Source organism: Thamnophis elegans, chromosome 5, assembly GCF_009769535.1.
Source record: "Thamnophis elegans isolate rThaEle1 chromosome 5, rThaEle1.pri, whole genome shotgun sequence".
Taxonomy (NCBI): Eukaryota; Metazoa; Chordata; class Lepidosauria; order Squamata; family Colubridae; genus Thamnophis; species Thamnophis elegans.
The window spans coordinates 60,780,074-60,796,308 of NC_045545.1; the positions used below are offsets into that span (position 1 = coordinate 60,780,074).

The following is a 16,235-nucleotide window of genomic DNA, read 5'->3' on the forward strand; positions in this document are numbered from 1 at the left end:
AAGATCCAAGCTGTTCCAATTACTATCCCCACCCCACAATATTTTGTTTAGTATATTCTATAGTGATATTTTGCAGGATAATATTCCTACTGATGTTGATTTATTTTATTTTCAAGCAAGAATACTTAAAGCTAAAGTTGCAAACTTTTAAAGGAATAATTCGGATATAAAAAGGATGATATTTTTGAATACGTTTAAGAATCAAAGAACTGCGGGAGGCTGAAGGATAAAGTCGGGACGGATAGAAGGACAGAGAGGGACAGCAAATGGCTCTTCTACGGCAGAAAGAAAATGACAGCCAATTCACACTTGCTCCAAACTAACAGCCATTGCAAATCATAATTTAAAATCCCAGCATACGCGAGAATTTCCGCCACTTTCCCCAGAACCCCCCCCCCCCCACTTCCGCCCTTCCAACTGTCAACGACGAAGCCCCACCCTCTCCCTTAGGGCCCTCCCCCTTCCGAACGCTCTTCCCGTCGGCTCGTTCAGTGTTTGGTGCGCGTGCGCTCAGCAGGCCCAACTTGGCTCCTCCCGCTTCGGCCTGCGCGAAGGCGGGCGCGGTGCGCAAAGGCTAGTTCGCAACTGCGCGGCCTGACGAGATCTCCGGGGCGGCAGACCCCCGTGCAAGAGGGGGGGAAGGAGAATGCGGCGGGGCGAGGAGATTGGCCCAGGGGCGTTCAGGCCGCTGTTACCTTTGATGCTGGTAGCGCTGCTGCGGGAGGCTGCGGGGGAACCTTGCGCCGCCGCCGCGCCTTGTTCTTGCCGGCGAGGTGTGTTGGATTGCAGCCGCCTCCGCCTGTCCGGTCGGAGCTTAGAACCAGGCCTGCTACCACCTTTGCCTCGCAGCATCACCGCGCTGTAAGTATCGGTTCTTGTCGGCTCGCGGGGTCTTGCCTCTCTGTCCGTTTGTAAGCGGGTCTGGAAGTGCTACAGGGCCGAGTGGGGGACCTGGTAGGTGCTTCTCTCTCCCGGGAGAGTAGATTTGCTCTCCAGTTTTCTTTTGCTAAGATCGCAAAAAGACATTTGCCTTTATCTGGACTGGGAGACAAAGCGAGTTATACTATATACAGTATATCACAGAATTGAGTACCCCCCCCTCACATTTTGTAAATATTGACGTATATCTTTTCATGTGACAACACTGAAGAAATGATACTTGGCTACAATGTAAAGTAGTGAGTATAGCTTGTATAACTGTAAATGTGCTGTCCCCTCAAAATAACGCAACCATTAATGTCTAAACTGCTGACAACAAAAGTGAGTACGAAGTGATGGGGATGTACTCACTTCTGTGATAAACTGTATATTAAGAATCAGAGATGCAGGGTTGCTGTGTATCAAAACAGCTGCCTAGTTTTCTCTTCCCTTTACTGTTTCCTAATTCCTCAGTTAAGGTTGCATTTTTTAGTCTTTAAATTTATAGAGTTATGATCAACTCATAGTATTTTAAAAGTTCCAGGGAGCGAGAGAAATCCTGCAACATAGTTTTCCAGGATAACTTGTGCAATTTGTCTTTTTCAGTGACCTAGTTTCAATAGATTTGCTTGCACTTTACTGGCTATTAAATGACAGTAAAATTTTGGTGGGGTGTGTTATTTTGGTCCGATGTTAAAATCTGCACTCTAATATTAAGACATCTATCAGATTTCTGAGAGCCAGTTTGGACTAGGTATTAAAACAGAGACCAATTAGACCCGAATTCTAGGCCTGCATTCACACTTCATGATCTTGGGCCTTAATGATCTCAGCTTTAGGAAGATGACAACAACAAACAACTTGTAGGAAAAGTTGCCAAGAAAATTGCATGGACTTATCCATATATTTGCTAGAAGTCAAGGCTAATACAAAGCCACCTTGCAAAACAAGGTTTCTAAAGTCCAAAATAAGGGAGACTTTTCAGAATTATTTTGAGATGCATACTCCAAGGCTGTTATTAGATACAGGACTATCTAATATTGACAGTGAGATCTCAAAAAGTTCTGTAAATTGTGCCCCCCCCCACTAAAAAAAATCCCTAAGAAAATTGTACTGGTTTAGAATAATTTAATAAATCCTTTGCTTTTCATGTGATTTAGACATTTCTTTATTTAGCTTTATCAAATAATGTTTCATTAAACTGAGCTGCATTTGTCATTTTGCTCTCTGTTTTTCCTGTTGCTTTGGAGTATTCTTCAATTTTTATTTTGTTTTAAAAACTCTGAATAATGTCATCTGCAGTACCACTGTTTATGCTTATCCTCAGAAAATTAATGAATTAATGATTAAAGTTATAGAAGTTTGAGAAAGCGCATATACATCCTCTGTAGTGATATTTTTATATCCATTCCTCTTGACTATAATTTCACTTACCGTATTTTCACGACTATAAGCCGCACTGAAAATCCTAAAATTTGATCCAAAACGGGCAGTGCGGCTTATAACCCGGTGCGCTTTATATGTGGAAAAAGTTTGAAAAATTAACGTTAATTGATACTGTGGCTTATAATCCGGTGCGGCTTTTGGTCGTGAAAATACGGTACATACTCATTGTTAACTTCCAAAAAATGAAACTTGAGGTCATGGTAACTCAGCCTAGTACTGTATGTCACAGCTACTGCTTTGTAAGGGAAAAATATTAGCAAAAGTATTAAAATAGATTTAAAACTTATTTTTGTTATTAAAAATTTGTGAAGCTATCAAATTTAGAATATTGTATGCAGTTTCATTCCCAAAAAATATTGTATGGCTGAAAAAAGTGCTGGCAAAGTAACTCCCACATGCAGAAGTGACTTTTTTTTAAAAAAAATCAACTAAAGAGGGAGATAACTCGAGTATAAAATTATTCATGGCGTGGCAATAATTCACAGATTTTTTTCTTTCTCTTTCTAATACTAGAGCCTAATTAAACTAAGTTGAATTGTACAAGGTCTGTGGCAAGTAAAAGGAAATTAGTCTTAATAACAATAAAATAATTTCCTTTCTCAGAATAAATTATAGTCATTAAGGAAATTTTAAAAGGAGATTAGACTAATTTATGGAGTGTAAGATTATCAGTGGCAACTAATAATGATAGTTATACAGAACTGTCCTTTCATATACTAGTGGTGGATAGAGGTAGCAGACCAATCTTACGTTTGTTAGATTCCCATGCTCATTTTGTGCATAATTGGGAACAGAACGTTAGATTAAGCAATTGTTTTGTTCAATACAGCAGTGTTGTATTGTGACATTGATTTTTTTTTGATATTTCAATCTTATTAATTCTTTCTAGATATATTGGACAGATATTTGGAATATTATTTAATTACATCTTGGAGTGAGAAACTAGCTCAAGTTATAAGTATTTCTTTTTGTTTGAACTTTATTATATTATTATTAATTATAATACATAGTTATATACATTGTGTCAACCTGTTTCAGTGGTTCATTGTTGAGTCTTCTCTCGTAGGTATTCTCTTCGTGGCTTCTGATTCCTGAAATATAAATTTTTGGACAGTTCCTCAAAGAATGTGTTTTTTTACAGCATTCCATTACAAGCCTCCATATGCATGCTGTAGATTAATTTTAAACTCTCAAATGAGTCTTGAAAAATTGATGCTAGTTCTATGATTTATTGAGGAGTGGAATGACTGTCAAACAGGTTTAACACTGTGTTATTGATCTGCCTAGGTTTGTCATGGGCAGGATAGATTATGTGAAAGGTGTTCACTTTATGAAGACAAAAATTAAGTACAGTAGGCAAAGTGATGCTGATTTACGTATTTCTGTTGCAACAAATATGCAAATTATATGTAAAATGTGATGGAAAATACCTGCTTATGTGAATAGTATTTTGTGGAGGGTGGTGACTCTTGGTTCTGGGACTGATTATCAGATAAGCTTGTTTCTGATCTTTCCTAGGTAGTCTTAGCATTTAGTCATGAAAACTAGTTGGTCTACTGTTTAGTAACCTCTTGCTGTGCATAATGAAGGAAGTCTGATGTTCCTGATGACTTACATAGAAACATTAATGCACTTTTGTTGGCATAATAGAAATCTAGTTTCCTACTGGGACTTTTTTTGACTCCACAACTTATTCTACAATTTGGGATTTTTAGATGCAAGTCCAAATATCAATCAGAATTAACTTTTTTGGCTGTTGATCTTAACCAACATCACATACCATAAATTAATTGCATATTAGGTCATTTGAAATACATGAATATTATTCAAGTTGGATAAATTTGGGATGGTTATTCATCAGTTTTCTAAACCTGTCAGACAAAGGAAAAGGTGGGCCAAAGCAACTTTGTAACATTCAAAAAAGAGCTTATTAACAGCAATTTAAAGATTAACATTTGTTTCAGCTTAAGATTCATTGGTTAGGACTCAGTTTGCCAAAATGCACAAAGTAGCATCCTTGGTTGGCAGATGATATGTACATATTTATATTTTTACTCAATTCAATGGGTTCTGTGGGTTTACTTAAATTACTAAAAAGCTTAAATTCTAATTATTTTTATAAAGGTAATGATAATCAATACAAGAAATCACTTACTTAACTAGAGCTCATATAGGAGATCTTGCAGCCTAAGCATAACTGATTATTATTTAATTTATAGCACTTTTCATTCAGAATGCACTCAAATAGCTGCTTCTAAGGCTTACTTAATTCAATCGACTTGGCTTGTATGCATAGAAAACTGCCCAATAACAAAGTCATTTTCTATTGCTTTCATAATTGAATACATGTATTGAATTATTGCTAGGTGTTTTTCAAGTTTAATTAGAATTAATTTAATTGAAAAAAATAAAAGCGTTCATCCTCTCATATTCCAATTTTCAAAAAGTGTTCTGTTTTATAACTAGGGTTTATTTTATTAAAATAAGGGAACTACTGGTATGTGGCAATTCATTTTCCAACCTGTGTAATAAATCTGTGATTTTGTCCTCTTATGTAACTATACATACTACAAGTGTGAGATTACCTGTACAGCTGGATAGCAGCACCTATCTAACTTGGATTACCTCAGAAATACAGAGTAGGTAGCATTAGGCTTGATAAATACAATACAATACAATACAATACAATAGCAGAGTTGGAAGGGACCTTGGAGGTCCTCCTGTCTAGGCAGGAAACCCTATACCGTTTCAGACAAATGGCTATCCAACATCTTCTTAAAGACTTCCAGTGTTGGGGCATTCACAACTTCTGGAGGCAAGCTGTTCCACAGATTAATTGTTCTAACTGTCAGGAAATTTCTCCTCAGTTCTAAGTTGCTTCTCTCCTTGATTAGTTTCCACCCATTGCTTCTTGTTCTAGCCTCAGGTGCCTTGGAAAATAGTTTGACTCCCTCTTCTTTGTGGCAACCCCTGAGATATTGGAACACTGCTATCATGTCCCCCTAGTCCTTCTATCTATTACACTAGACATACCCAGTTCCTGCAACCGTTCTTTTAGTCTCTAGTCCCCTAATCATTCTATCCTATCCCCTTCTCTCCCTCAGCCTTGCCCCACAGAAACTTTCCCTATCCTATCTCCTTCCCCACCCCAGCCTTGCCCCACAGAAGCGTCCTCTATCCTACCCCCTTTTCTCCCTCAGCCTTGCACCACAGATATCAGGGTCCTCTCCAAACTCCTAGCCAGCAGGCCAGATAATTCACGTGCTGGCCAGGCCCACATCCAAATGGCAGTTGGAACAGAGTTATTTTCAGGTTGCAAGGGGGAATAGAATGTCTAACTCCTTAGCATCAGAGCGTGTTAATAATAATACTAATGCTCTAATAATACTAAAAATGGGATTATTTTAAAAATTAAATGTTCTGGACAAAAAATGACAACACTGCATACTTAAACAATCACAAAGTTTTCACCTTGCAGCATAGTTTGTTGATAATGTAACAGTAAAAATATACTTTGTTGTTGTTGACTTGCTTCCTTCATAGGTACATTTTGCATTTGGGAATAAGAAGGCAAAACATACACTAAAGATAAAGGTACAATAAACTTACATTACAATCCTTAGTCTCCAATTTCCCCACCTCCAATTTCCCCACCTCTTCCCCACCGCTAGCAACAATCTTTGTTTTTGTCCAAAATAGTTTTCATGTTATATCTGCAAACTTAAAAATTAATAGTTTGTGTATAAACATACCACACTTTGTTTATATGTTGTTAATGGAAATTACAAAGCAATTTAGATGAGTTATTTCATCATTGCCAAACTAATACTTTCCTTGCCAACATGCTTTGAAATGTAACAACCATGTAAGGAGGTTTTGCTTAATTAAAGAATCAAAAAGCAAAATATCAATCTGGATGGGGTTAAATCTTCTAAAAAAAATGTCTGTATTAAGTACTATCTTGCTTTGTTTTTAAGACTTCATGGTAAACCTTATAGTTCATTAAAATAACAAGCCAGATAACAAGACAAATAACAAAGAGAACACTGAAGTTAGTAATATCCAATAGCTAAAGCGGCCTTTCTCAACCTTTCTCAATCTGATGGAACCTTTGAAATAATTTTCTGATCTCACGAATGAGAATACTCTTTTCTCCAATTCAAAATACTTTTCGGATCTTGTCTACAGTTGAGTTTATTATCACACAATCCATATTTTACTTTTACAACAGCAAAGCAGCAGCTGGCAGCTGAATCATGGTGCTAAATATTTCTACCACTGTGAGCACTGGCATTTTGTGGCACACAAAGTCATCATCTCCTAGAACCTCTAGAGGTGTATTGTGAAATTCTAGTTGCAAAAGCCAGGTCTAAAGATCAGATTCCTATCAGAACAACGTGTCTAAGTAATTCCTATTTAGTAGTTCTTTATTGAAAACCATTTTTATTTTTTATTTATCACGTTTATGTAGCCACCCATCTCATCTTTCTTGAATTACATTCTTGCTTAGTTTTTAAAGTGTTATTTATTTTTCAATTTGGAATGAAGTTTCACTCACTTTTACTCATACTTTTTCAACTTGTTACCTAAAAGGCCTCTTTTAACTTTGAAATCGTTGTAAATCCAAATGTATTTTTAGAAGATGACGTTGACAAACCCAGTGTCCTTAAGGGCATCACTGTGGTTGAGTGCTTCCTCATGTCCCAGTCTCCTGTATTGTCATGTGGTCTTCATGTAAGCATTTGTCTGGAGCACAAGTGGGAAATCTCTAATTTTCTCCTTATCCAAAAAGGGACAGGATCATCAACAGTCCTTATGTTTTTGCCAGAGGTGTCATCTTGGTCCTTTGGGGATATTTTAGTTCACCATTCTTCGCTTGGAAATATTTTACACCCAGATTTTTATTCTAAGCCAAGAACAAATTACTACTACTACTACTACTACTACTACTACTACTACTACTACTACTTTTCTGGCTGAACTATATCAACCAAAATATAATAAACAATAGAAGTAATAGTATAATAAAAATAATGGATAATAGTGATTAAATTTAAATTAAACACTGTGATCCCAAAATATTTTTAAATAAAAAATATAGGATCTCAAAATTTAAAAATAAGAATGTCTAGAAATTTTAAAAATGACTAATTTACTATTGCTGGTTATATTCCAAGTACTAATCATGACAAATTTGGCAGAAATTTGCCTTGTCGATTGAAATAAAATTAGTATTAGTATTACTTTGTCAATTGAAAGAAAACCTAGACAACTTCTACATGTCTAAATTTTGATTCCCAGAATTCTCTAGTCACTTATTTATTGCTGAGAATTCTGAGAATCTAAGTCTATATATTTAGAATTTTCCAAGGTTTGGAAACACTGACCTATATGATTAAAATGATGCCACCGTAAGTTCCAATGCTTGTTGTTCCCATTAGGAGACCCAAGAAAACACAAGAAAAAGACTCCAGTGCATTGCATATATCTAATAAACCAATACCTATGTAATGAATGCCATGTAGGCTTTTGAGGCTTGTTCATTATGCAAACTGCTTCTTAATAAGATTATTGCAAAAGTCCATCAACAGATAACATCTCTGTGATAGCAACTGCTGTCTTGGATGCTATTAAAAGGCATAGTAAAATGCTATTAAAAAGGCATTTCTGTTGAATCTGGAAATGATGATCTAATAACGGATCAGAATATATTTTTCTGACTCTGTTACGTTAGAAACATACTGTGTTAGTTTGACTTGGAAAGAGGAGACTTTTGACATCAGAGAACTACCGTATGTTAATTAATCTAGATGTAGAAGCTGCTAACAAAAGGAAATGATCAAGTTTGAATTTTCAGAGATGCATTCTAGCGAACAAGTCTCTAGTCCTCCGATAATGTGGTCTGTGTTTGACATGACTGTAATAAAAGTAAAGCTTCAATGATAACTATATGGTAAAAAGATAAATAAAAATCAAAACCTGCTGCTGCAGCAAATGTAACATTTGATGGCACATTCATGTAAAATCCTCTAAAAAGAGTTTTTAGTGAAACCATTAACATGTAATTAGAACTCCAAGTGTGCTATATAATTTTAAGATCAGGCATTTCTGTCCATCTGTTTTGACTATCAAGGGAAAAAAAGATAATGCACACTTTTCAAGTGTCAGGTTAATTTATTTAAAAATACACTATGTTTCTTCATATTTTCTTTGAATTATTTACAAATCTGCATGATATTGATATTTTAATAATTTATTGCTTTCTACAGTTGAATCCCTGAAGTTTGGAATGCATAGAAATACTCAGTAAAGGTTTTAGATTTTTTTTTCAAATCATCTACTAACATTTTAATAGACTGTATTTGTAACAATTTATTGGAAATATGTTTGGTCAGTGCAATATTAATACATCAAAATATGTGTTATCCTTAGGTTTCCGAAGTACTATTAGAACTAAAGTATCTCTTGTGAACTATTTTTGAGTTCCATTGGGAAGTTTCAAATTTCACTTTTCAATGGCTTGATATGATTAAACATACACTATATTGCCAAAAGTATTCACTCACTTATCCAAATAATCAGAATCAGGTATTCCAATCACTTCCATGGCCACAGATGTATAAAATCAAGTACCTAGGCATACAGACTGTTTTTACAAACATTTGTGAAAGAATGGGTTGCTCTCAGGAGCTCAGTGAATTCCAGCGTGGAACTGTGATAGGATGCCACCTGTGCAACAAATCCAGTCATGAAATTTCCTCGCTCCTAAATATTCCACAGTCAACTGTCAGCTGTATTATAAGAAAGTGGAAGTGTTTGGGAACGACAGCAACTCATTCACGAAGTGGTAGGCAACGTAAACTCATCCAACATCAGTGTGTGACCTAACAAATGCCCTTCTGGAAGAATGGTCAAAAATTCCCATAAACACTCCTGAACCTTGTGGACAGCCTTCCCAGAAGAGTTGAAGCTGTTATAGCTGCAAAGGGTGGACTGACGTCATATTGAACCCTATGGATTAGGAATGGGATGTCACTTACAGTAAGTTCATATGCGAGTAAAGGCAGGTGGGCGAATACTTTTGGCAATATAGTGTATTTGTAACTGCGCAGTGTTACTCTCTTTTGGCCAAATTCTTAATTCTTTGCTTCATTTATTTTACATCAAATTTTCCAAGTTGTCTACAGTTAATCCTCAACTTTCAACTGGTTGTTTAATGACCAAAATATAATGGAGTTCCCTAAAATTACTTATGACAGTTTTTGTAGTTATGACAGTTCACCTTTACTGCTGGTTCACCTTTATGGCTGTTTCCAGCATCTCAGTATCACGTGACTATGATAGTGACTTTTTTTTTTTACTAGTTTCCAACATTATTTCTAGTTTGTGACAAAAAATGCATGTTGGAAAAAATAGATTTGTTTAATGACTTCAGTGTTCACGACTGGGGTGTTTGCTTAATAACCACTGCAAGAACTGTCAAAAAAATCAGATTCAGTCATGTAATGCTTCCAATCAAATTATGACCATAATTCTGGATTCACTTGTAGTTGTAAATCAAGGACTATCTATGGTTTATTGTTGAGATTTAGCTACTTTCATAAAGAAATGGTATTCTGTGTAGGTTTAAAGGCAATTCATGATACAGATTTAAATGATTCTCTCTTCGCTCTGCTACTTCATGTTTTTCTGTCATGACTCAGAATGTTTGTGCCATGACAATTTGTCTGTAGCTTGCCAAATTTGTATCACAAACTGAAATTGACATACTTGGCTTAACTAAAGAACAGAAAGACTACAAAACGTTAACTTGTTTTTAATCTCAGTATGAACTGATAAGGAATTTTTATGCTTGCCCTGAGGGTTTGAAATTCTGATACATGTGGAAGGTTAGCGAGAAAGGGGAAACCTATCAGATGGATTAGGATTATCAATTTGTTTCTTAATGTCTTCATAGTACAAGATACTATCCATTTCTATACACAAAATAATGAGTAATCATTCTGTGAGCACAAATACTTTTGTAAAAAAAAAAAGCCAATATGATAAGAACCATTCAGTATATTCTCTTTTGAAAATGAAAGAGTTTATTAGTATGATGGTGGAATAGAGCTTCTGAATCATGTTAAGCATATAGAATTGTTTTTAGTAGCAATAATGTAAATTTATAATCCAACTACCAGTGCTGTGGCTCTAGAATGGAGAAATTTAGGAGAACCTAGATGTTTGCCCTTAAGCATCTAGAATTAGATAACAGGAATGCAACATAAATACCTATATTTATGGTATATGTTGATAACATCAGAAAGGATACTTACAAGTGTGAAAAGTAACAGTAGGTCTATCTAATATCTTATCAAAGCATTCCAGGGGAAAGGGTGCTAAGAGATTACATTACCCCTTCTCTGTCTACCTGTCTACTTTTTTTTCTGTTTTGTCCTTTGTTATCTACCTGTTTCCAATGTTGCCAGCAGGGAGCCCTCTTACTGACTGCATTTCCAATACAGTATGTTTTTTGTTATTTCTACTTCTAAATCCTTTGTTTTTGCTTTCGGGTGAGTCTTCCTAACAACAGTTTTGGTGTCATGGAATTAGGTAACAGGAGAGTGCAATGTAAACATCAATGTTTATGATACATCAGAAAAGACTACAAGTGTGAAAAATAACAGTAAGGCTTATTAAAGCATTCCAGAGAAAAGTAATTTCTGCAGGACATCTCTCTCTTTACCTGACACTTCTCCCCACTCTGCCTCACAGAGTGGAGAATTAAAGAAGAAGGGATTTCAGGAAAGTATTATAGTTTCTTAACTACTACTTCATTTTCGTCTTTATAAATCTTCCATTCTTTCTTCACAAGTCGCCAAAGTAATATTCAGATATCTTACTGACATATTCTTCAAACATTTTCTGCAACATCTCCAGGGTAATCCCCTTTCTGTAAGTTGCTCTAACAATTCTCTCCTTCCTGCTTTTGCTACTTTCCTGGTGATGGCTCTTCTAATATTATAATCCAAAAGTGAAAGTGCCTCGAGTACAAGGGGAAAAATAAAAAGCAGTCTGCCCACCTTTTTTTCTGTTTTGCTTTTTCTATGTCCTTAATACTTAATCTCATTTGACACTATGATAGTCATAAAGTCTGTTTCATATTACCTTTCTGTTTTTGTTTTGTAAAATCCACAAATTGTCTGACTTCTTTAACATCAAACAAATAACATTTGCACAAAAGTCTGGTCCATTTATGTGTTTAGTTCTAATGTTTTCAAAAGCACTTTTGCCAAAAATTAATCTTTCAATATTATTGCTTCCTTTATCCATTTATGCTTTCTTCAGCAGTTTTTTTTTAGTAATAGTTCAAAATCCTTTAAAACCTGAGAATATGGCTATAGAAGCCTGCACAAAGCCTGCACAAAACCACCCCCTGTTCTCCCCTCCCGCTGCTGCCGCTGCTGGTCCAAGAAAAGTTGGGGACTGCTGTTTTAAAACATTTATTTCACTTTTTTTGACTTAGAAAGTTGACTTACCAAGAGGTTTTCCTGTATCCTGCCAATTGGAAGATCTCTTTTTAACTTTATATTGATTATATCTGATAACAGTTAATAAACTGAAGCTTTTGCAAACCTTACATCCAGTATTAGCTGTATTGCATTGTGGACACGTTTGAAAACCTTTGAATCCAGCCATTCAACTCACAAGTTGACCACAAACCCATAAGCCTCCTCACAAGGAGTAGCTGCCTGGAGTGTAGATGGACAATCTCCCAGTCTCTCCTTCTCCAGAGAGAATCTGCTGATCAACATTCATTATCTGGCTACCACTTTATGTCTCACTGCAGTCCCTACTGCTCCAGGAACAGTTTGCTTTCCATTAGACCAGTGTTCCCCAACGTTCATTGCTCAATTGGCTAGCGGGGGGAGGGGAGAGGATGGTTTTGCACATGAGTGCCACTTTCACAATGCAGCTTCACGTGTGCGAGTGCACACAGGTATACTTGCCCACCACTTCCACAGCCTGGTTGTGAATAGGCCGTGGACCAGGGAACTGGGGACCACTGCATTCAATCATCTTGCAAAAATTTAGAATATTTTAAATCTAACAGGTATTCCAAAATAGTTATTAGTCCTTTAAGTAACATTTATCATGAATGGAAAGCTACTATAAGAATAGAAACCATAGAAACAAAATATTATGGAATAGGAATGAGAGAGATTTATATTGCCAACATATCTGTTTAAATTATATTGAATATATTCTAAGAATGTTATTACTGGAAGAGAAGGAGTTTAAATCAGAATTACAGATTAAAGCATTGATAAGTTGAGATAAGTAACTGATATACTTTGTTATCCAAAATTAAGAGGATGGTGATAAATGAACACATGAAGTAGGATACTTAAAGCAATTGTCTTTCTAGTACTGATATGCAGCTGTGAAACCTTGACATTGGGAAAGAAGAAAAATAAAATAAATCCCTTCAAATGGATTTGGAGATGGATACAGTTTAATGGTATGCAAGAAGAATTAATAATGGGACAAATAAAGATTAGGTATTCCCTTAAGGTAATGAAGAAATAGAAATTTGCATACTTATGGGCATGTGATTTAGAGGATGGAGCAGAAAAGAAAAATCTAAATTTAATAAGGTTAAATAGAGGAGGAACTAACTGATAAAGTGGATGAATGATATTGTTTTTGTTATAGGAGTTTTTTGAAAGAAATGCAAGTTATCATTGGAGGCAGGAACTATTTAAATATGCTGACCAGAGAGGCAACAGAGTGTGTGGGAAAGATGGAAGGTTGTTTGTGTGTTTCTAAAGCAACCTAAAGGAAATAGAAAAAGGTATTGTTTTCCGCAATAGGACTCGTAAGAATAATAGTTGGAGGAGCAGGAGGATGAGGTGTAGTAGAAGCAGGAAAAAGTGCAGCAGTGAGCAATGAGTGCTTGTGTTGCCTAAACCTGTGTGGCTTTCTTGGTTTTGGAATCCACTGACTTGGGTATACATAAAAGAACCTGTGACAGCCAGACTTCCTAGCAACTAAATAGTTCTTCAGTTTCCCTACTGTTGTGATGATAGGAGCCTCTATTTTGTCTTAATCCATGGCATTCACTGTTCTTGTCATTGCCATTCTTTATACACTCCTGTAATTGAAAGGCACTGGTAGAAGATCTGAAAGACAGGTTAGGGCAGTGGTTCCCAACCTTTTTTTGGCCATGCCCCACTTAAGCTTCTTTAAAATCCTAATGCCCGCCCCCCAGGTGACATAATTCTTACTTTACTCAAAAAGTGAACTCTACTCACGCGGAGGAAGCCTAAAAGGCCATTAACATGGTTTAAACAAGTTTCAAATTGCCCCCATTAAAAATCAGATAGCCCCCTCCCCTGTGGGGTCTGGTCTCCACGTTAGGAATCACTGGGTTAGGGACAGTTTCACATAGTCGCTAACAGTCGACATGTGGGACATAATTGGTCAGAAGAAAAGCTATAATGTATGGACTTCCCAGGTGCTTTTCGTCTGCTTATTTGTGGTGTTTAAGTTTGCATGTGAGTAAAAATTACAAGTTTATAATAATTTTTGCTTTATATTTTTATATTTTTGAAGTTTTGCATCACCAGCAAATGTTAATATGTTCTAATAACTGATTAATAACAATTTAAAGTATTCTGTTTTCTGGTATTAACAGGATTGTAGTAGGGAGAGTTATAAATGTTGTGGATTCAGGAATATTATATGATAGAACACTTTAGATACCTTTTTTATGTAAGCCTTCAGATTTTGTTCTGAAAAAGATAGTTGGACATATATTTAAGTGTGTTTTTATGGAGTATGCATAGTAACCTTCAAACTGAGACTGGTTCTGATGTTTAGTGTCTGACATTTCATCAGAAACAGTGTTTTGAAATTAGTGCTGAGTCATATGCTAAAGAATGTAAGTCTGTCAACTTCATCATATCAGGAAGTATTTGGATTGTCTCCTAGATTTTGTTTTGCCATTGTTGGCTGTGCTGTTAATTTTAAATATTGTTTTTATCAGTGAAGTATCTTTGTAATGAACTAATTCATAAATATTGTTGCCATAAAAATAAACACCATTGCTGAGCTAAACAAATGTGGACATGTAGACTAGTTGGCTGTGTAGGATGGAATGTACACTACTGGTGATGGATTATAGTGAGGAGATGGATCCCCAGGAGGGAGGGGATGCATTCCAGTGGAGTACCAGGCAACTCAGCTCAGATATCATGTGATCCAACACCTCCTTAATACAGGTAGTCCTCTACTTACAATAGTTCCTTTAGTGACTGTTCAAAGTTACAATAGCATTGAAAAAAGTAACTTACGAGTTACAATCTTTGTAGCATCTCCATGATCATGTGAACAAAATTCAGATGTTTGGCAACTGATTCATACTTATAACCATTGCTGTGTCCCAAGGTCATGTGATCACCTTTTGCAGCCAGATTCACTTAACAACCATGTTACTAACTTAGCAACTACACTGACTAACTTAACAACCGGTGGCAAGAAAGATCGTAAAATGGTGCAAAACTTACTTAACAAATGTCTCACATAACAAATTATGGACTCAGTTGTTATAAGTAGAGGACTACCTGTAGTTCACAGAGTATATTATAGATGCAGATAGTAGAGTCTTTATTGTTTTACACTCATAGACACAATCATGTAGTCTGACAAGATTGTGTCTATGGGTGTAAAACAATAAAGAACCCAGCTTGAAAGAATTACTATGTGTCATTCTTGGTTTTGGGCACAACTTTGTAGATTGTAGAATATCAATTTTGCCCATTTCAGATAATAGAATTTCATTAGCAACCTCTCCAACAAGGGTTCCTTCCCCTGTCACATTATCCCTGGCCAGGCAACAGTTTCTCCTGTCTATTCTCTTGTGATACTTGCCTATATGCAACTAAAAAAGTTAGAAATGAAGGTAGTGTCAAGATTTTGTGACATGAATTTCATATTAAGCTGTCTAAATAATGTTATAATTTTCTTTTTTGCTTGCAGAGATTTGAGTCATAATAATTTGTTATCCTCTAATTGGAGTATTGATTCATCGGGTCAAATGCTGCAAGAAGTGTAAGTTACTTTACTGTAAAGTAATAAACTAAGTGATATGGCATTAAGGGTTGTTATATGTCAAGTGACGTGATATTTGAAAATGACAGATTGAGCAGAAAAAATTACAAAAAGCTTCTAACAGTAGGATCGTCAGTGAAAGAGTTTTAAGAAGGGAAGGGGAAAAAGGATTAAATATGATAGGAGTTGTGATATAATGGCATATTAATACTGAACTGCCTTAGACACCCTCAGTATGGGTTGCAAATGCAATGGAAAAATAAAATAAGCCATTCAGATTATGGCTTCTGCAATTATTGCTGAGCCTTTAATAATCATTCTGGATCCTATGACTAGGAAGGAGGAGGGAGTAGGCCTGAGTCGTATCCCACTATCAGGCATTGAGCCTTTTGGAACTGGGCCACAGAAGTGGCGGGCCAGGGCATGTATGTGCATCCGTCACTCGTGCAAGCAGCGGGCGAGTGCATGTGTTCCATTTGTGTAAGCAGCGGGCGAGCTTGCTCACCACTCACAAATGGAGCTGCATGTGTGCTTGCCTGCCGCATGCATGGAACCATCCCTCTCCCACCCTTCCACCAGTCTGCAAAGCCGAAAAGATGTAGAACATACAACTTTGTTCTGAAGCCTCCAGCTTGATCTGGTTTAAACTCAATTTTTCTTTTCACAGCTTCTTTCCCCACCCCAAATTTGGTCAATATGTGTTATGTTTTCAGAGAGTTTCACACTGATGTACAGAGAAGAGTCCTGAGCACTTTTTTCTCTAGCATGGGATTCAA

General features: G+C 36.2%; 1 protein-coding gene across 1 annotated transcript in view; it reads left to right on the forward strand.

Annotated features, from left to right (window-relative positions):
- The first annotated feature begins 508 nt into the window (after positions 1-508).
- LRIG2 (leucine rich repeats and immunoglobulin like domains 2) overlaps positions 509-16,235 on the forward strand; it is a 40,184-nt gene continuing 24,457 nt past the window's right edge. Inside the window, exons 1-2 of the mRNA XM_032217601.1 lie at positions 509-861; positions 15,388-15,459. Of these exons, the coding sequence (XP_032073492.1) occupies positions 647-861; positions 15,388-15,459 (287 nt within the window). The 5' untranslated portion in view covers positions 509-646. The remainder of the gene's footprint in view (positions 862-15,387; positions 15,460-16,235) is intronic.